At 40.4% G+C, this 21,141-nt stretch overlaps 1 protein-coding gene across 6 annotated transcripts in view; it reads right to left on the minus strand.

Annotated features, from left to right (window-relative positions):
• Positions 1–21,141, minus strand: part of ksr2 (kinase suppressor of ras 2) — a 142,640-nt gene that overhangs the window by 38,231 nt on the left and 83,268 nt on the right. For 3 of the 6 annotated variants that reach the window (XM_034225254.1, XM_034225255.1, XM_034225252.1), the window contains 8 exons: positions 7,154–7,223; positions 5,880–5,963; positions 5,578–5,663; positions 5,416–5,469; positions 4,283–4,303; positions 3,899–4,011; positions 2,277–2,445; positions 1,221–1,262 (listed from right to left, as the gene is read on the minus strand). In XM_034225254.1, the coding sequence (XP_034081145.1) occupies positions 1,221–1,262; positions 2,277–2,445; positions 3,899–4,011; positions 4,283–4,303; positions 5,416–5,469; positions 5,578–5,663; positions 5,880–5,963; positions 7,154–7,223 (639 nt within the window). The remainder of the gene's footprint in view (positions 1–1,220; positions 1,263–2,276; positions 2,446–3,898; positions 4,012–4,282; positions 4,304–5,415; positions 5,470–5,577; positions 5,664–5,879; positions 5,964–7,153; positions 7,224–21,141) is intronic. The other 3 variants (XM_034225253.1, XM_034225257.1, XM_034225256.1) reach the window with 3 other exon arrangements.

Here is a 21,141-nt window from a genome sequence, read left to right on the forward strand (position 1 = left end):
AGTCTTCACAGTGGGAATACAATCTTGAGAAATACAATATATGTGTCGAAATGTGATATCCCTTCAGAGTATAGGTCTTCAAAGCATGTAGAAAGATTTGTATTTAATTTGATCACCATGAAAGCATGTAGAGCATACTGTGTGTCATATCTTCAGAGAAAGAAAGAGCAGATTACCTTCTGTTAGCTTTTCCATGGAAGCATTCATTTTGAACATGTAAAACGAGTGAGGTCAGATTTGATGTGGCATCTACCTTTTATGCCATGCTTTCAGCCCGTGTTGGCACAGTGTGAGCCACCAAAAAAACATTCCCTTTGTGGCACGGTGCATTAGTAGCTGGCACGTGACCTCAAATTGAGAAGGATGTGGTTTTGTTTTCCGTGTGATGCCTGCATGGATTTTTTTCATGGATTTACTCCAAAGACCAGCAAGCCAGAAGGATTGGAGGCTCTAAAATGTCCAATGGTGTGATTCTTTGCCAGCCGCTGTGTTTGTGGCCCCTGCGACAGACTGACTGAAGGGTATTCCTTCTTTCCACCAAAAATGTACGTTGGAATATGCTCAAGCGACACTTAGATTTAGCGCTTGTGTACATATGATGGATAAATACATGTTGAATCCTACAGTAATTACCCCTGGGAGGCTTTTTGTCATTGTGTTTTTCATTTTCTTATCAAAACAAAAGAGCCTGCATTTACAGACAATTGAATTTGACTTGAATATAGCTACACTTCCAACGTAATGGTTTTTAGATTGACGGGACTAACAGTAAGTGGTAGTGTTAGACTGTGTTGTTATGCAGCTCATAAAGGTAGCTGCCGTGATTTAGATGAAAACAGAGAGTGTGGCTACAATAATAAGATCCAGGGTGCTGTATATTCATTTGTTTCCAAAAACCCTGTCTCGCCAGATCTCAATTACACCTCGTTCTATTCCTCACACCACTCCAGGTTGTCTGGGCTATAATAGGCTGCCAAATGAGCAACGACTGTGTGGTCCCAGTGTGGACAAAGGAAAAGAGTCTGGGCATTGACAAGTCATTAGGAGGCCCAAATGAGACAACCAGCGAGTGGGTGTAGGGGACGACAGTCTTAAAGCAGGCCATGGTGACGAGATGAAAATCAGCACCAACATCAAAAGAGTCCTCCTCCTCCATACTCTTCCTGGGCTGCTTCTAGGGTATTATGGGTTGGGGCAATGAACAATTACGAGGTACTTACCGGGAAAGATGAACTGTTGTTTGTACTTGAAATAACTGGAGCCTGCGGAAAGAAAACAAAAGGAGAGCTGGAGTGATGTGGATTTACAAATCTTACAAGGGTTGATTGTTGATTCAGTATTTACACAATTAGTCCATAATGCAGATAATAAAACACGGTGTTGCTAGAATTTAAACATACGTGTCGCTCAAATATTAATTTATGATTACTAACCCTTTTAACTCTTGTCTTTTATAATCAGTTTTTATTACCTTTATTTACAGGCTTTAAGCAAAGTAACTACATGAATACGAGGCGTGTATTCAGCACAATATCGTAATTTTCAGATACATTTGACAACCTAAACTTTTATTGGTTTACATGTAAGTGGTATGTTTGCTGGACATGATTGGTTTCATGAAAATTAAGCATTTTTTTAAACTTTTTTAGCAACGCAACCAACATGATTTTGTTGAAGGCAATGTCAATCTGTTGGTCATTTTTGTCCAGAACGTAATATCTCAACAATGATTGGATGGATGTTATTAGATTTTAATCAGATGGTCATGGTTATGTGACAGTGTATCTTACTGACTTTGGCAACCCCCTTTCTTCTAGAACTACCATGAGTTGGACATTTTTGGTTTTAGGGGAAAAGCATTATCAATTGGTAGATGAATTGTGTGGAATTTGGTGCACACACTAATCTTTACCACAGAATGAATAATATGTAAACAAATAAAGACTTATGGTGCCCAGCTTGACTTTCATTTAGCGCTTTAATAGGTCAAAATTAGTCTTTTTTTTTCTTTGCTTTTTATTAGCGACAAACCACTTAAATACTCAAATTATTAAGTAAAAGTAGCAATTCTCAATTAGAAGTCAAAGTCAATCATTCAGCATTTAACTTTTGTCTATTATTTTCTATAGTGTCAACCACAAATCTGCTAAAGTAATCACATTTCTATCAGCTTCAGAACTGATAGAGGGGGAAATTGGTGTGCATTGTTTCATGTATTGTTTCCCATGTAAAATATTCGAATATCTCTGTATTTATAGGTACTCTGATTTTGATACCTGTCAAGTTGAACTGTTTCTGTTGCCGCGCCGACTGTGGGGAGGGATGCAGGGGCGAGGGGGGCGTGGCACTGCTGGGCAGAGGCGGAGCCGGGGAGGACGGGGTGGAGGAGGTGGTGGAGGACGGGTTACTGCTGGAGTCTGGCTGATACGGGACAGGGATGTGATCCTGGGAAGAGACAGGAAAGAGAAACGTGGTTATTTCTCGCACATTTTTGTCTGCTTAATACAAAGTGCTTGCGCTCAATTTTATTATACATACCTCAAGTTTCTAGATTGATTTTCCTCCTTCCAGGCAGCACTTGGCTTTCATTAATATCAGTACAATATAAAAATCAACTTGCATAGACGTGCAATTGGCCCAGACAGAGGCAATCCATCACACTGAGCAATATGCTGCCTTTACTTTTCTGACAAAGACAGCTTACCATTGTGTATAAAACAGGAAGCCTTTGTTTAAAACTCCCTTCAGTGGTGCATTCAATGATCCTCCAACATAGCCACGAATAAAGTTAGCTAACACTCAATCAGTTCTTCAGCTGAAGATGTAACTTGTGAATAAGTCTATTCGTCACCAAAGACATTTTATGAATAGAAACACTGTCTGGACTCCACCCAAATTCTTTTTTTTTTAAAAAATGGGTCAATAATAACTTCATAATGGATTCTAATAAGCCAAATCAGGTTTTTGTGCCACTTTTTACAACAATCAATAGCATTATTAGTTGTATTTAACACACCTGTCTGGATTGTACCGACTCTGATGAAAAAGCACTTTCACTATTCATTACATAGTCTGAACCTTCAAACCAAAAGAAACCATCAACGTTTGTTGCTGTTGTCAAATGTAAAAACAACTCTTTCGTCCAGCAGCCCACCCTAAAATCTCAGCCAGAAGAGCATCCTTGAATTTTAGAGGTTTTAAAATGACTAGCTTGCAATGGAATGACTGCTAAAAAAATGTTTACCATTTGATTATATTTTATTTTTCTTAAGCTTCCAGTCTCTGCAAGTTTATTTCATCACCCAAAGAATTAAAAGAAAATGAATTGATGCCTTTATTTAGGGTATTAGTTGAAATGATAGTAGAAAAGGGCGTATTAACATATTTCCGGCTGCGTCCGTCTCATTCACAAGACAAACAGTAGTAGTACGCTGTGAGGACCAATTCAGAGAGTACAGGGGACTGGCAATACCCTTAAATGAGAGTTTTTAAAAAACAAATTCAAAGCAAGATAAATGTAAAACATAATATATATATCCAAGAAAGTAGCAACCACACGCATAAGACCGATCTCTGTTTGCAAAGTTATTTACACATGATTTGTTTATCCTTTAGCAGCATGTTAAAGGTGAACGTTATGGATTAAAATGTCTTATTTCCAAACTCACACATCGGGATCACAACAGTTCCATCATCTCGGTATCACCATGGAAACCTTGTATTATTGCACAAAACAAATCCATCTGTGTATACATCAATACTGCTGAAGATATTTTGGTACGGTTTCATGATCACCTGAGAAAGACACTCTTTCCCAGCCCCCCAAAAATGGAAGACATGTGATATGTAGGACAGGTTCAGCTGAAAATTCGAACACACAGTTTATTTTTGCACTTACCTTGTTGATTTTGTTGGTTTTGGGGAGCGTCTGACTGATGTGCAGGTCTGTGTACCTGAGCGGGTTGTTGATGTCACATGGCACTGATTCAGTCCGTACCAGACGAGCTACTGCTGAAAAGAAGCACCGAAAACAATGAAACACTGTGGGAGGCTGAAACAAAACAATAGTAGCCTAATAGCTTCAGGAACATTTGAAAAGAAAATCTTGATTAGGCCATGCTTCAATTATAAAATGCCTTTTCTTGAACACCATCCAATTGTTATCGCATACAGACACTTTGTTAGGAAGAAAAAAGGTTTCCTAAAGGATATTGAGTCATTGGGAAACTGTCACTTTCTCTTACGACAGAAGAATAGATTAAGTGTAATTACTGTTCCCTACCTTGAGTTGTTCCTTGTTGATCTTATTTGGAAGAGAAAAGAATGGGGGGGGGGGGGGGCAGAAAAGGACAAAGGAATCTCAATTCTGATAGCAGTTAATGGAATTTGTTTCAGTGCTGTCTGTATCAGTATAGGCAGTGCATGACGCAGTCACATTACTCAAACCTAAGCGGCTTAATTAATAAGATAACCTTTTATCTGCGAAAGCCAGCAAAGACTCTTTCATGTTTTAAATGGGGACTTGACTGAAATAAATGGTCTTTTCAGTAGCTTTAAGGTCCAATGCAAACATATGAGCAACGATGAAGGCAGAATACATGTACTCTTTTAATATCCACAAAACAGCAACACATTTTAAAGCCACATTGAAAGAATTGAAATATTGACTTTGATTATCTGTATTATGTCGACACATTTCACATTAGTTCAGTTGAAACCAATAACATTGAGTTTAAACAGGTTTAAATACAGTTATGTGACATTTGTTGACATAATTCACTTAATTAAAGTCCACGTTAGAGTTTTTTCTGGTTTAATACGGCCAGTGCTCATCTATATACATATTTGTTGAAAAGATCAGTGTTGTGCAAGTCTGTTGAATGAATAAAACATGTGTTTGCTAAATTACGATGGAAAGACAGGGGTGGAGTTTTGGTTCATGCTCTGCAGCCAATCTTAATCAAACTGAAAGGAAGCTGACTTCCAAAAAGATCAAAGTAACAGAGTGGGATATTAAAGGTGGGGTAGGTAAGTTTGAGAAACCGGCTCGAGATACACTTTTTGTTATATTCCATCCGACCCGGCTAAAATAACTGGATGGCCTTCCTGCCTGTCAGCCTTCCATCTGGGCACAAACTTATCTCGTGCCCTCATTGGTCATGTGCGCGTTCCTGTGTGTTGGAGGAGGGGCTCTTTAAGGAAGTGGCAGATTTTTTCCGGCTGTGTATTTTCAAATTATAGCGCACTCGAACTGGTTTCTCCAAAATTACCTACCCCACCTTTAATAATTCAAATTTCATTACTGACTTTTAAATAAAAAAAATCATCAACATTTGGCCACAGGATAGCTCAGTTGTAAGAACTGGTGTCCTAAGTAAGCAGGTACAAGCACACTGAAATAGGCAATATCTTCACCTCTATCTCCCCCTGTCAACCCTGCATCTCCGATAAACACCTGGCTTAGGAAGACTGAGAAAAAATCTTGGTTAACAGTGGCAAATCAAAAATGATCTGAAAAGGTTATCACCATTAATTTGGAGGAAATTGTGTGTGTGGAGCAAATATTAAAATAAATACCTTTGAGGGATTCTCGTCCTCCTCGTTGTATGATCAATAAATGACAAGGTGGGGCTTCTTTGGTGCATTTGTTGTGGCACTTCAGCCTGCATGCATACACAAGAAGGACAGGGCATTCTATTAGTGTGTGTCATGTTGTTCAAAGTTTAGCTTATTTACACAACTTATGCAAATTGGGTGCATTATCATGAAACAACAAATATGAATTTATTCAAGTGAGATAGAAACAAAAGGGTTCACCTTCAAAAAACAATCAACCAACAAAAAACACATCAACACTAATTTCATAAATTAGTACTCACTTGCAGTTTTTACATTTCAGTCCAAACAACATTCCCTTTCCACATACTATGCATGTCTGGGACATCCAATACTTGGTTGAAAACCTACAAGCAAAAGAAAAGAGTGAGATAGACAATTTAACATGTGGATTAACGGGAGAAAACACGGCTTCTGACCTTTAAGCCTTTCATAACATTCTCTCATTCTGACGGCACACATTACCTGCGTAACCTTCCTGCGAGGATGAAAAATAGCCCGAAGAAAGTAGTTTTGCAAGAGTGTTTACCTTCTTAGCTCCCTCACCTGCTGATTTCATTTTGGGCCCCCCATTTCATTTTCATCTTTCAGTAACCCTGTGTGAATTAACATCTCAGGCAGTCACTCTGCTGCGCGGGGCCTAGGCCATGGGGTTTACATCAATGCAACAACCAGTCTGAGAGATGGGAGCGAAGGAAATTGCATCGCTAAAGGTTCCAACACACTTACTTCTCAAACAAACAAATCCATAAAGTGCTCCGCAGTTTCGACCAATTCCTTGCACAGACCGTCCGAGTGGTACGAGCACGTATGTGGCTATTGGCTGTATTTACTGATGTGACGCCTGGATGCAAGCAGTGCCGCTGGCTGGCTAATGGCAGGTGACTAATGTAGTTTGACAGAAACCAAATCTCTTTATTAGGCCCGTCTTCGCCTCAATTGAGTAGCATAACTCAATCCAACCCCCTCAGATTTTTTAGTAGACTCCACTGTCAGATATGAACGATGAAGTGACATTAAGGGCCGATTTTGCATAAAGAAGTAGGCTATTCATTCAGCACATTGGATACCCCTAAGCCAAAGTAGTGCATTGTGTAGCAAAGACGCAAATGCACTTATCGCAACAGGTTAACAATACGATCAAGTTGTAAATATGCAAATCTGCACGTCTAGTAGATGCTGGATGGAGTAATTGCTTATCTCTTAAAACCAGCATTAATATTCAAATAACGGCTTCATAAATTACATTTGCTCTCAGTTTGCCTGGGATGAGGTTCTCGTTCAATATCGATGACTTTCAGAAGGCAAAACACCCACGTTCTGGAGGTGGCTGAGATCCCACAACTAATACGGTATTGTTTTACTTTTTAGATCACTAGCGTTCGGAGTCAAGGAGAGAAAAAGAGAGGGACGGATGAGAATTGAGAGTTATGCAAGGGGGCCATCTTTTTTTAATTGGACTGACATTCTATTACAGATGTACAAGTACAGTGACACACTCACACACACTCACCCACACTCTTTCCTTTAGACCTACCTGTGTTTTATTGAGTTTCCCAGATCTCTTCGTGGAATCTGTGGGGACCAGCGAGGCACTGAGAGAGTGTCTGGAGCGGAAGAAATAAGAGAAAGGCAAGGTCGTTATGTTATTATTTTAGTCCAATGTTAATATTGACTGAATATTCTTCAAAATTGACAACATTTCTAGTATCAAACAACATTTTGTAGCAACAAAGGGACTTTCTGGTGTCAGACTTAATCAGCTGTTTCGACATCATTCTCACAGTTAGTCATGACTCACTATCAACTCATCACTGTAAACGAGCCTTTGTCCTTATTGTCAAGAACGCACATGGACTGTTGGATAGGTATTGTAATGGATGGATAGATGGATAGACATCAATAATAATATAATCAGTGCATTATAAAGACAACACAGCTTCCAGCATGAGCTGACAACACCATACAGGTATCTCATTTGTACCTGTATTGCATTGTGAGAGATTCTAGCCTCAAAAGGTTTCCACTACAAAACATTACGCTTGGTCCATTAGTACTGACAATGACTGAGCAGCCCAATACATTTGTGCGCAACCTCTTAATACAGGGACAGAATGGCAGCCTACACAGCGTGGCCTGTGAAGGCGGCTGGAGGTGGTGGATATGCATTGAGATGATAGGGCGCTCTAATGATGTGCCAGGTAAAAAAGATCCCAGGATATAATGTAATGTGCATCATGCAGGATCAAAATAATACCTCATATAGGGTATTAGAGGCCTATTTAGGTTTTATTCCGTCAAACTTTTTACAATCTAGAGATAAATGCAGTCATCCTCAAAATAACATGGAAAAGGAAGAGGTATCTATACAAAAATTCACAAAACCAACTGATACAAATGTTTCTTTGTACAGTATAATGAGAATAGTATACCCTATATGAGGTATCCCACAGTACATCTTGAAAAGTAGCGTAAAACTAACACTTTGTAACATTATGCATAGCTCTAATAGAATATGTGCAGGTAAAAAGAAAAAAAAAGAGAAGAGAGCATGACGATTGAGACAAATCAAGAGTTATGGCGCAAAAAGAGAATCTGTTAAATGTAACCGGAGCACAGCTTCATAACATAAACCGGCCCAAATATTTGGTATTTATTCATTATGGAACATTACATTACATTACATTATGTAATTATTACAGAAATGCATATTCCTTATTATTATGACTGTTCCAACAATGCAGAATTAGTCCTCCCTAAGAACCGTATGTGTAAAATCAGCACCCTTTCCCTTTAAGGTAAATTGCATGTGCATTTCTTATATTTAAAGATTAAAAAGGTTTTACATAGATGGATAATCATGCACCAACTCCATGAGATTCATTAGCGTCCACATCAAATGTCCCATCCCTCATCTTTTGCTTCTTCTTGGCCGAGTCACAGATGTGTAATAATTGATTGATATTCTGGTTACCTTGGTGAGGTCTTTTTCATGTATGTCACTTTTAAGCTGAAAAGGAATGACAGGAAGATTGGAGTATAGGAGACTTTCGATTTTTTTACATGGGCAGACGGCGGAGATGAACAATAGATTAAATCAGGAAATTGTGCGGAAAAAAGCGACCTAGAAGTCCCTTCCTCAATGCTTCAAACTCCTAATGCCTTGAAATGGATGTGTGGGCTGAGGTGTGCATTGAGATCGATCTCCATATGAAAGAACAGAAGAAGATTCACTTCAGTTAGGCCGATAGGATGAAGAGTTCCAAATTCATTTCAGCTCGATATGCCACAATATCGCCCAAAAGAAGGAATCATCTATGAATTTGAGAACGTCTTTTTCAATCATCATATTCATAGGCTCTTTATTATATCTTTTTTTATTTGAAAGTAAACAGAAAAGACAGGCAGATTCATAGTTGAGATACTAATGTTCCTCCGAGAAGAGTCTTGGAAACTTGTCGATTTGAGTCTTTGAAAATTGTTTCAGAGACAGATTTCCTCAGGAGGCGGAAGAACTCTCACCAGTTGAATTGATTCAAAGTCCAAAGAAAGTTATCCAATCATAAACTCAACTTGCCGATCAAGAGGTATCATTTTTATAAGTTAAAGTTCATGGCCTCTATGGTTTAGATACTTGGCTGATACATTTCCTGCAGTGTATGTTGCAGCTGCACACTAGTGGCTACACTACAGAAGAATGAAGAGCACTTTTTTAAAATCTTTTTTTATCCGGTAAGGGGCTCAATCAATCCTATTAATTGATAACAAGGCCACAAGTCATTGGCAGTGCTAATCTCATGGCCCCGGTGCCGTATAGCATTTCCTTGTTCCTGAAGAACACCCTTCCTCCCTTTCCTCCCCCAGCCTCTCCAGAGGCCCAGTGTCTTCTCTCCGCACTCCGATGCATCGCTCAATTACACTCAATCAACCTGATAACTCAATACAGAGGGGAAACTGACATCATCTGCTTCTTGTTGGCCTTGATGGCGACTGGCAGATGATTGGACTTGTCAGCTGCGTGGTCAGGGCTGTTTATCATCGTGTGTGTTTGCTGTTGACGTCGCTGTCTGTCTTCAGTGCCACTCATTCATGATCCTATCATCTCTCACAGAACGGGGGAGTGTAGTTTAATGTCAGTAAGTGTTCATGACAACAAACTCAACAGAACCATAAACGCTTGAGATATAACAGAAACCTTCAGATGTGTTTTTTTATGTGTAGATTTTGGGCTTGGAAGAATTGCCCTCATTTAATTGTTTGTTATATGTGTTATGTCTGTCCTTTAGAGGTCAAGTAGTGTTTAGTTGCAGTGGTGGAGTCCACCAGTCACGTGCTAAACTCAGATCGCATAACTGTAAAAACAGTGCATTTATGTAAGTCAATAATAATCGACGCACTATTGACTGTTATCTACAGGGTATTGCATATTGGCAAAACAAAGGCCAGAGTGTGAGCAGTATCCAATGAGACAAGATAAAATGCAACTGTAATAAAACTTTTGATTCAGCAATCAGAGATACAACAATAACAGTCAAGTAATGTGAACCAAAGCCAAAGTTGAAGCAAAAACAATGGAAAGAACATGGAGAAATAGCCCCATGCAGGCAATAAGAAAAGTGAGGTAAGAGCTTTGTACATGATACATAACATTTCAATTAAGTTAGCTGTATTTAGGAGGATTTTTCTTTTCTTTTATCGGGCTCAGTAGACGGTCTTGGTTTAAGGATTAACATATCTTTTTTTGTTTTTAATGTTTTATGTCCATCCCTTAAAATGTAGTAGTGTTTTCAATGTTCCTGTTCCTGCGCAGAATCCAGATTGTTTAAAAATGTTGCACATTTAAAGTTCAATGCATTATAAACGCAATCATTCAACTATGACACAACACAAATGTCATTTTGGAGTTACATTTTTTGCAAAAGACTTGAGGAAAAAGAGCTGCCAAAGCAACTTTGTACATAAAAAGATGCACACGACTTTTCCAACTTCTCAACAAGATAAACAACCTTTACTCTTGCTTTGTAGAAAGCTGCTTGTGGCATGCGCAGCAGGAAATCCCAATGCAGGTGCAATTATTTTGACTGACATCTCTATTAAAACCATTTGAGAAAAACCAGCTAGTCTTCTGATGAATTCCTGACAGCTGCTCAAGGAGTGTTTGCAGGAGTACTAAGACCCACTTCCTGCAACCATGGTAACCACATGTGTTTCCAAATCAACCACAACTGAAATATCAAGTAGTACAACTTTTACATCTCGGGATCCTGTTAATAAATCGAATGACATTTTTTTCAAACCATTAAAAACCATCAAAAAAAGATTCATCATCCTTACCAACAAGGAGTTCAAGTGTTTTCCTGTGTGTGTATGTATGTGTGTGTGTGTGTGTGTGTGTGTGTGTGTGTGTGTGTGTGTGTGTGTGTGTGTGTGTGTGTGTGTGTGTGTGTGTGTGTGTGTGTGTGTGTGTGTGTGTGTGTGTGTGTGTGAGAGACAGATGAGCCTGCAGGAGCTGAGGAACCCTCAAGGCGCCAGACAACAGTGTCCTCCTCCATCTTCTCTGTTTGGCCTCAGACTAATTAAGCCGAGGCCTTCCTTTCCCCTCCTCCACTGACCGGTCACATGACACACAGCAGACCATGGGGTTGAGTATGTTTGTTTGTTTGTAGCCTTTATTTAACCAGCTGAAAGCCCCTTGAGATCAAAAGATCTCTTTTTCAAGGGTGACCTGCAGGACATTAGTTACACATGTAACATAAAAACAACAGAACAACAATAAGGATGACAAACAACATAATGTACAGGGTACAGTTTACAAACTCTATTTACAGAGACAGGTACCATGAGTATCAAACAGCATGTCACCCAGCTGAGTTTTAAAATGATGCAGGGGAACCAAAGTGCTCAGTTTTAAACATGTTTGCAGACTGTTCCAATTTAGTGGAGCTGCACAACTAAAAGCTTTCTTCCCTAAGACAGTCCTAGCACTTGGCACATTTAATAAAACAACATCATGAGATCTCAGGCAATATGTACTTACAATTCGTCGAGAGATCAGAGAGCAGATATAAAAAGGTAGTTTACCCAACATGGCTTTGTAAATGAACATGTACCAATGACTGAGCCTCCGTACAGTTAGTGAAGGCAGACCTGCCTTGGCATACAGGGTACAGTGATGAGTAAGTGCTTTACAGTTAGTAACAAATCTCAGAGCGCTGTGATAGGCGGCATCTCATTTTTCCAGGCAATGGGCAGGTGCATTCATATAGATCAAATCACCATAGTCCAGCACAGGTAAAAAGGTCACAGTGACTAGCCTTTTCCTGGCTTCAAAAGAGAAACAGGACTTGTTTCTGAAAAAGAAACCTAGTCTAACCCTCAGCTTTTTAAGCAGGTTATTGACATGAAGTCTAAAAGTAAGACAATCATCAAGCCAGATATCTAGGTATTTATAACTGGTAACCACTTCAAGTACTTGTCCTTGCATAGTAACAATATCCAAAACAGGCTCTGGTGTCTTTTTAGCTTTAGAAAAGAGCATTACCTTGGTTTTATCAACATTTAAAAGAAGCTTTAGTTCAGAGAGCTGAGTCTGAATAATGTTAAAAACAGCCTGTAATTTAACACCAGCCTCCTTAATGGAGGGACCTGCACAATACATCACGGTATCATCAGCATAAAAATGTAAAGTAGCTTCATCCACATTTTCACCTAAACTGATGATATATATGGAGAATAAAAGTGGACCTAAAACAGAACCTTGAGGAACACCATTAGCAATGTTTAACCACTCCACCAGAAGACAGCCCATCAAAGTGAACACATTGGGACCTTTCAGAGAGGTAGTTCACAAACCAACCCATTGCATGGCTGGATATGCCGATACTGAGTAGCCTCTGCTTTAAGATGCGATGATCAACGGTGTCAAATGCTTTTGAAAGGTCAATAAATAGAGCTGCACAACTCTGCTTATTGTCTAAAATACTAGTAATGTAATTTACCACTTTCATTGTCGCAGTGATGGTGCTATGTTGTTTTCTGAAGCCTGACTGATGTTTAGACAAGATATCATTTTTACATAAAAACTCCTTTACCTGTTCACTCACAAGTCGTTCGAGCACCTTAGCCAGAACTGACAATTTGGAGATTGGCCTAAAGTTATTTAAAATAGTTGCCTCCCCTCCTTTTAGTAAAGGCAAGACATAAGCTGACTTCCATACTTTTGGAATTGCATTTGTGCTGAGGGAGAGGTTAAAAAGAGTAGTGAGAGGTGGAGCAATACAATCTGCAGCTAACTTTAAAATGAAAGGTTCTAAGTTATCCGGGCCAGCCGGTTTCCTAGGATCTAACTTGGATAATGCTTCATGAACAATACCAATAGTTAAAGGAGTAAAACTGAAAGGGTTTTCCATACCACATTGTTCAGAGTCAAGGATTGGAGCGTTCACAGAAGCAGAAGTACAGTCAGTGACAGAATCAAACAGAGAGCCACAAGACACATAATGCTTATTAAAGCAATTTAGCATAGTAGCCCTGTCTGATATAATGCCAGATGCTGTGGTAAGGCACGGAGGTAGCTCATTTGGGATATCATCAGTGGAAATCGATTTTATGGCTTTCCAAAATTTCCTAGGATTATTCAGGTTTTCTGTGGTAACTGACAAATAGTACTTTGATTTAGCACTTTTTATTTGAGATGTGAAGCTATTTCTTAGCTGTCTAAAACGCAGCCACTCTACTTCTGAGCCTGATTTCCTAGCCTTAGCCCAAGCATTATTTCTCTCATGAAGTAGACTGGACAGCTCAGCAGAAAACCAGGGATTGTTTCGTCCCTTCACTCTAAATTTACGCAGAGGTGCATGTTTATCTATAATTTTCATAAAACCAAGATAAAAATAAGACCATGCAGTTTCTACATCAGCACACAGATTGATTTTACCCCAATCAAAATCAAACAGATCATGTAAAAAACCCTGCTCCACAAAGTGTTTTTTGTCTCTCTTTGTGATGATACGTGGTTTAACCTTTTGGACCTAATGGCGCGTTTCCACTGCAGCGGGGTAGCCCCGTTTAAGCGTCCCTAAGCGTCCTCGCTCTGGCCTCGGGCTGCCTCGCTGGCCGTCCGAGGCCGTGGCGCATTTCCATTACAGTTTAGGACCTGGGGTAGCAACGCAGTGTAGGCGGGGCGATCGGCTTTGTTTTTGTTCACATTTCGAGTTGTTCCGTCGAGCTCCCGCTGGATTTGATCATCCCCAATGAGATGTAGGAACGTCGTCACCTCCTCGGTCGACCACGGTGTGCTTTTCTTATTAGACGTAGCCATTTTTGTAGCTCATCCGTTTACAAAATGCTGTTTATAAAAATGCTGCAAGCTTGCTTCTAAATATATATGCGACGCTAGGGATGAACTCGCGCGCGATCTTGTGACAATTCTCTCTGACCAATCAGCAGTCGAGAGTGTTGACGTCACTAGTTCAGCCCTGGCCCTGGTCTGAGGGAACCACGATTTTATGAGGCCGGAAAAAGAGGGAAAAAGTACCCGCTGGCCGTTACTAGGCTATATGGAAACGCCACCAAAAACCGGCCTGGCCGCTTGAGGACGGTTACGGATGCTTAAACGGGGCTACCCGCTGCAGTGGAAACGCGCCATTAGTGTCCCTAATTGTGGCTACAACACAGTGGTCACTCACATCATTAGCAAATACTCCCACAGATAAGTATTTATGTGGAACATTTGTTAAAATTAGATCAATTAAGGAGGATTTATTTGGGGACTTAATATTTGGGCGAGTAGGACTGTCTATAATCTGGGTAAAATTCAAAGAGGTACACAGGTTTTTAAAATCCTCTGACACAGAAGTTAACCAGTCCCAATTAAAATCACCAAGCAGCACTATTTCCTTGTAGGAAAGTTGTGATAACAGTTTTGTCAATGACGATAAAGAGTCCTTGACAGCCGAGGGGGTCCTGTAGCAGCCCACCACCATGACCTGTTGACCCTTTGTTACCTCAATATTCACGGTTAAAAATTCTAGCTGTTTACTAACAGATTTGGAAACCATATTAGTTACACAAAACTTATTTTTCACATAAATGGCAACGCCACCACCTTTTTTAGGCCGGTCAGTACGATATACACTGTAACCATTTATGTAAATGTCAGAGGCCAAAATGGATTTATCTAGCCACGTTTCTGATAAAACAATGACATCGGCATCAGTCGAACTCGCCCAAATACGGACAAAATCTAATTTAGGTAACAGACTACGCACATTTAAATGAATTAAACCTAGCCCAGATCTAGATATAAAATCAGCAGGAGTAGCTATTTGACTACTACTAGGTGGACCTGGATTTGGCTGTACATTTCCTGATAGTAACAACAATAAAAATACCAAGCACCTTTTCCTCTTAATCAACACACATACATTGTCAGCTGTTCTAGAGTCACCAGCAAACTTCGCGAAAGTGAGATTAGAGTTTAAAAAACAATTCTGAAGGACCATCGTGGCAGGCATGTGAGAAAGACAAACATTTTCCGAAATGAATGTCCGCGACAGTGCAACCAGCAATTGTTTGTGCAACACCTCCGAAACTGTACAGGGGATGTCCACTGCGAGCGGCAGAACATACCCGAATCCAGTAGATTTTTCAGGATTACTAGCGATCTTCTCCTTGTCCAGCACAGCCAAAATCAGGCATAGCAGAAACACGACATCTGCTTTAAAGTCACCAGTAAACTCCGCGAAAGTGAGATTAGAGCTCAAGAAGCAGTCCTGAAGAACCATCATAGCAGGCAAGTGAGAAAGACAAACATTTGTCGAACTGAATGTCTGTGACAAGGCAACCAGTAATTGTCTGTGTAACACATCCGAACCTTTACAGGGGATGTCCACTGCGGGCGGTAGAACAGACCTGAATCCAGTCGACTTCTCAGGATAACGAGAAAACTTCTCATTGTCCAAAATAGCTAACAGGCATAGCAGAATCACGATATGGGCCATTTTCCCAGACCAGCACAGCATCCGGATAGGCGCGCAAGCAGGCCCGAAACGTGGAGGCGCTCCGGTCTCTTCGCGATATCCCCGGTGCAGAACCTCCTCAGTACAGCAGGATAGGCGAAGCAGGCCCAGCTCGAGGCGTAGAGGCGCTCCGGTCTCTCCGCGATATCCCCGTGGTAAAACGTCCTCGGCACCGTAGAGCACGACAGGTGGAGCAGGTGGATACAGGCCTCCGCTACAGCAGGTGTAAAGCAGGCCGCAGCCCGAACGCGAAGCCGCTCCGTCTCTCCGCGACTTCCCGGGGAAAAAACCTCCCCACAGCAGCACAGCACAGGTGCACAGGTAAACCTCCTCTCTACGCCGACGGAGGTTGGCTTCTGATGAGCGAAGGATCCTAATCTTTGAAGAATTGTTCAGCTTATTTACAAAATGTTGTTCCTTTACCACTTTCCATTTTAAGTGCAATGCCGCAATACAGATACAATTGTGTTGGCTTTTGTGTTGTGCTTGCGCTAAAGCTACATTTAAATGATACGCAATGTGCTCTTTGCTCAACACAAGGTATGGTAAGTATGCTGTCTCTCTCTGTGTGTGTGTGTGTGTGTGTGTGTGTGTGTGTGTGTGTGTGTGTGTGTGTGTGTGTGTGTGTGTGTGTGTGTGTGTGTGGTGTGTGTGTGTGTGTGTGTGTGTGTGTGTGTGTGTGTGTGTGTGTGTGTGTGTGTGTGTGCGTGCGTGTAAAAAAGACACTACTTGAGTCTAGGAGCCTATTTAGAACAAAATATAGAGTTTATTTGTTGTGGTGATTGACTGAGCGCTGAACACTGCTACTCCCCACGGAGAGGACATTTCTACTGTGGGTAAAAAAATAAAACTGTGGAGCATGTGACAATCAATTCAACGTAAGATACATACATGGGGGGAATCTAATTATTCTAATTGTCAGCGCTGTCACCAAGTCATCTCTAATACACCTACTACTTATTATGAGAATCATCAAGTTCAGAGTGGTTTGGATAAAAGCTTCAATGAAATGCAATCAACAGCTTAACTAACATGGTATCATAAGGAGAAAAGCTTTAAAGGACGATACCAAACAATTTCAGCACAAAACACAATATGGCAAAGAGAAGCTGCAGCCTGTGTAACTAGATGAGAGTCTGACATTATGGTATATACAGTGGACTGTGCAGAGCAGCAGAAGAAGTGAACAGGACTGTAAAAAAGTGTGTGGGCGTTTGCTGCACAGTGTGCTGCATTATAGCACATGAGTGTTATTTGAGCGATATATTACAGGCTGTTGCTCCGCATATCCTCATCGTTTCTCATCCATGCATTAAATGCGTTTCCACCAGGTGAAAGTACTCAACTGAAAAAGTATCTGTTTGGACAGGCAGCCACAAATGCACAAAGAGCATGGTGGGAATAGAAGAGTTTGGCGTTTTTATCTGACCGAATGTGAGAAAAAACCCACCTCATATGAACAAGAGACAAAGCCAGGTTGCTCAGTTGCTATGGCAACAGCTACACGCCAATCAGCTTTTTTTTTCAGACTATTGTGCTGTCATACAAATAACACCACACACACTAATCATGTTGTAAACAGCAATCACAGTGATAGAAAAAATATCAATTTCCTTAGTTGTAACTAGTGTGGCCCTTATAGATGCTAGGGTTCTAAGACTGGAGGTTTAAGTGTGCCAGGGCGACAGAGGGATGGGAGAACAGATGATGCCTCGGCTCGAGGCTTGGCATTGCTTGGAAGTGTATTCCTCAACCTAAGAACTCAAATGGCTCGGAGCATGCAGACGGGCTACAGACTGCAGGTGTTGGTGGTCAAGTCATTCTGACCATATGGAGGGCTTTCAGGTGTTGTAGGGCACCTTCTGGCTTCAATAGCTCCCTAGTTCTTGGACAACACTGATGAAACACAGCTTATTGTTTCAGAAAAGAAACATATTTGCTGTATAAATATGTGGGCTCCTTCACAACTTCTTCTTATAACCTCAATGTGTTATTCTCTCTCAAATCATATAAAGAAATGGCTGGATGTAGAGCCTGTTACTGAACTTGATGCGTGCTTCAGTGGAGCTTACACTACCAAATGACCAAACAGTGCCATCTCCTGTGTTTGATACACTTGCCGTACGTTTCTAGGAATTAACAGTTGCCATTGAACAATCCTCCTTTTCATTGACTGTAATGATCTTCTATGCAAGGTTTCCTTAGATGGTGTGAGACAATAACTTGTCGAGTCAGCATGCTTGGAAAACAGGTTCAGTTTCTTATGCAGGAAAATATTAAAAAGCAAGGAAAAAGTCATCACAAAATCCTGATCCTACTATTAAATAAAATTAGATTGGTTTATCGACAAAATATGAGAACAAAAATACCGAAAAGCGGGGCCTTGTGGATGGCAGAGGATCTTCATTAAAATGCAATTTTTGCTAATTATTCACTAAAATATGCTCTTAAAGCCTACTTTGGTGACACTGTTTAAATTATGAATTGATCATTAATTATTATGTGTGCATTTAAAACAAACCTTTATTCAAAGAAGAAGGTTTCACTGGGGGAGGGGGGCTCTTTAAAACAGGGGGTTTGCAAACACATGCATTTCCTGCATATTAATATGTTTTATGCAACAATTTATGGTGCCAACGATAACGTAAAAAAAGCATCTGGGAGAGTAAGTGAAAACAAAGGAATATACATTTTTTTATTCTAGAAATAACGATTTAAAGAAAACGCGAAGGAACATTTCTCTCCAGCTTGTTAATATCCCTTTTCCAAGCATAACGGAAGGTGCTCATGACCCCTTTAAGGTCTCTCTGTGCCATCAGACAATTAAGATTTTAATTTTTGACTCTCTTGCCCTTAGGGTATTGGTTCACTCTGACTCACTCAGACATTAAGAAAGCTGAATATGATTGGCTCTGTATTTCCTTGGCATGACTAAACATGTCAACATCCATTTCCTCAAACACACATACAAGAACGATTCCTGAATGACAAAACGTTATGTCTGCACTGATAAATATATAAATTGAAGCCAATCTTCACCCATCGTTGTCCTCACCCTGTTTCAAATGTATCGGTTATTTGTAGCCATTATTTATTTGCAAACTCTCAAAGGGACCTCCATTGAGGTGCCACACTCGGTTGCTAGGAGATCTGTGACGCAACCGCAAAAGTGTCTAAGCGAGGTTAGGGTGAGTGTTTATTTTCTACATGTGTACTAGTGACGTCACTCAGATTGAGTTGTGTGCAAAGGGTATGAAGAACATTTAAGCCATTTATATCCATAAGCACACTCAGACACCTACACTCTCTATTTCTCTGCATCACACACACACACACACACACACACACACACACACACACACACACACACACACACACACACACACACACACACACACACACACACACACACACACGTCTCGTTTCGTCTCTGTGTAAACGTGGCCTCAGACTATGTGAGCTCAAACTGCCTGAGGGGCTAGAGGTGAGCTGAAAATGTCCCTCTGTGGCCACCATTACTTGTTCCATTGGAAAAACAATGACTTCTCATGGGATGTTCCCATTATATCAAGTATGCATGAGGGCAATCTAAAACAAAAAGGCAATAAATCAATGTTATCTTTTATGATCCTCCCTACCTTTTTGATTCCTATAATATAAAGTTAGGCATAAGGGCAAAGTAATGCTGAGAGGAAGAGATTTAAAAATAAATCTTATGCAAACCTCAAACTCAACAATTCTTAGAGGTATCGCCATAACATTCCAGGGAGAATAAACTAAAATGTTGTGTCAATAAGGAAAATACAGGCACTCCAAAAAACACCATGTACCAAGACAAAGTAGATTGTGTAGTTTCTGCTGAATGTGTGTGTGAAAAAGTGCGTGATCTTTTTCCTAACCTAATCATTTGTTGTTGTCCCTTAATCTACAAACATTAACCATTGCTCGAGGTTCATTCTTTTGTTTTGAGTTTCTAATAGAGCATGTTTACATATTTTAATGTTAAAAAAAATAAATATATATTTCTCAAACTGTTTGTCTGGATATGTCTCTGAGCACTCGATCTGAAACTCTCTGTTTTAGCACCTGTCTCTTTACGCCCCCTCCCAAAATTGCAAAGGTACTTCTCAAGCCTTGGGTATAGACACTGTAGGTCTATTCTAATGAGCCTGTATTTAAAAGGGCCAGTTTCTGCTCAATGTCAGGTTCATATTTTGTGCCTCTACTGTGACATGTTAACATGCTTTGATGTTTAAGAAGGTCTTTCACTTCCTCATACTGCCTGTGCTGCAGCACCTCTTTTCACCCTCCGTCTGAAACCAGAGCCCAGTCTGCTCCGATTGGTTAGCTGGCCGGCTCTGTTACGATTGGTCAAACGCTCAGAGATGTCCCACCCTTAAGCCTTATTATCACGTACAATGTATTGGAGCAATAGCCAATATAAGTGCAAGTGTTACGTACTGATGCAACAAACAAAAGGGGTCCGATGAAGCGTTTCAGGAAGTGTGTGGCAGAGAAACTCCCTCTGGAGGTAACACAGGGATTTGAGCCTTTGCAGATGTACATGCAAAGAAAGCTATATAACACACTACAGGAAAGAGAAAACCCACAAATCATAATAGAGCCCCTTTAACAAACATGTAGGAAGGTGATTCATTTTGAATAGCATGTTGAATCCCATGCAGGGGAAAGTCAGTCAGAACCCCACTTTGTGCAAAAGACCACCCTAGCAAAGAAACACTACTGTGAATCTCAAATGTTATCTAATAGTATCATAACCAGACTATCACAAAAAGTATTTCTAGGTGGAAAGCCATAGCAACTTATAGGAGGATATCAGGAGGATGCTGACGTTTCAGCTTCGACCGGGCGCTGACTCATCCTGAGCAGACAGCGTTTGGTCACCCCAGCCTTGTAGGTCCTCCGATTATTTTGATTCAGAGCGCTACAGAGATGAGTTACAATACTGCTGGCTGGAGGGCCCTGACGTATGAGACGGCAGTGATGCCCTAATCCCAAACATAGACCTGGGACCGATGTTTATCCTCGCTTACCGAGCGCATTCACATGTGTCTGATGCTCAGACATACACACATAGAAATACACACACCATTCCTAAAATAGGATCTGGAGAACCACGGGATCAACTAAGGAGCTCCACAAAGAAAACTTCCACTTTCTCTTCACTCAGTGATTTACAGTTTATACACATTGTATTGATTACATACAATTCCAGTTTTATTTTACCCAAATAATAACCATAAAAGAGTGCAAAACAGGGTACAGTGTATCTGCATAATACGTTCAGCCTCCATGGAATGAAGGTATTAAAGTTATAGGTGGATGTTTAGATGACATATTAATGTTAATGTTAATAATAATACATGTTATTGTGTAGCTGCTATACGGGTACTCAAAGGGCACTTTATATGGTAAAAACTAATTAAAGCTATGACATTAAAGCATCATCTTGGTTTTGTAAATAAAAAAGAAAGACCTCCTCTTC

Source organism: Gymnodraco acuticeps, unplaced genomic scaffold (genome assembly GCF_902827175.1).
Source record: "Gymnodraco acuticeps unplaced genomic scaffold, fGymAcu1.1, whole genome shotgun sequence".
NCBI classification, from domain to species: Eukaryota; Metazoa; Chordata; class Actinopteri; order Perciformes; family Bathydraconidae; genus Gymnodraco; species Gymnodraco acuticeps.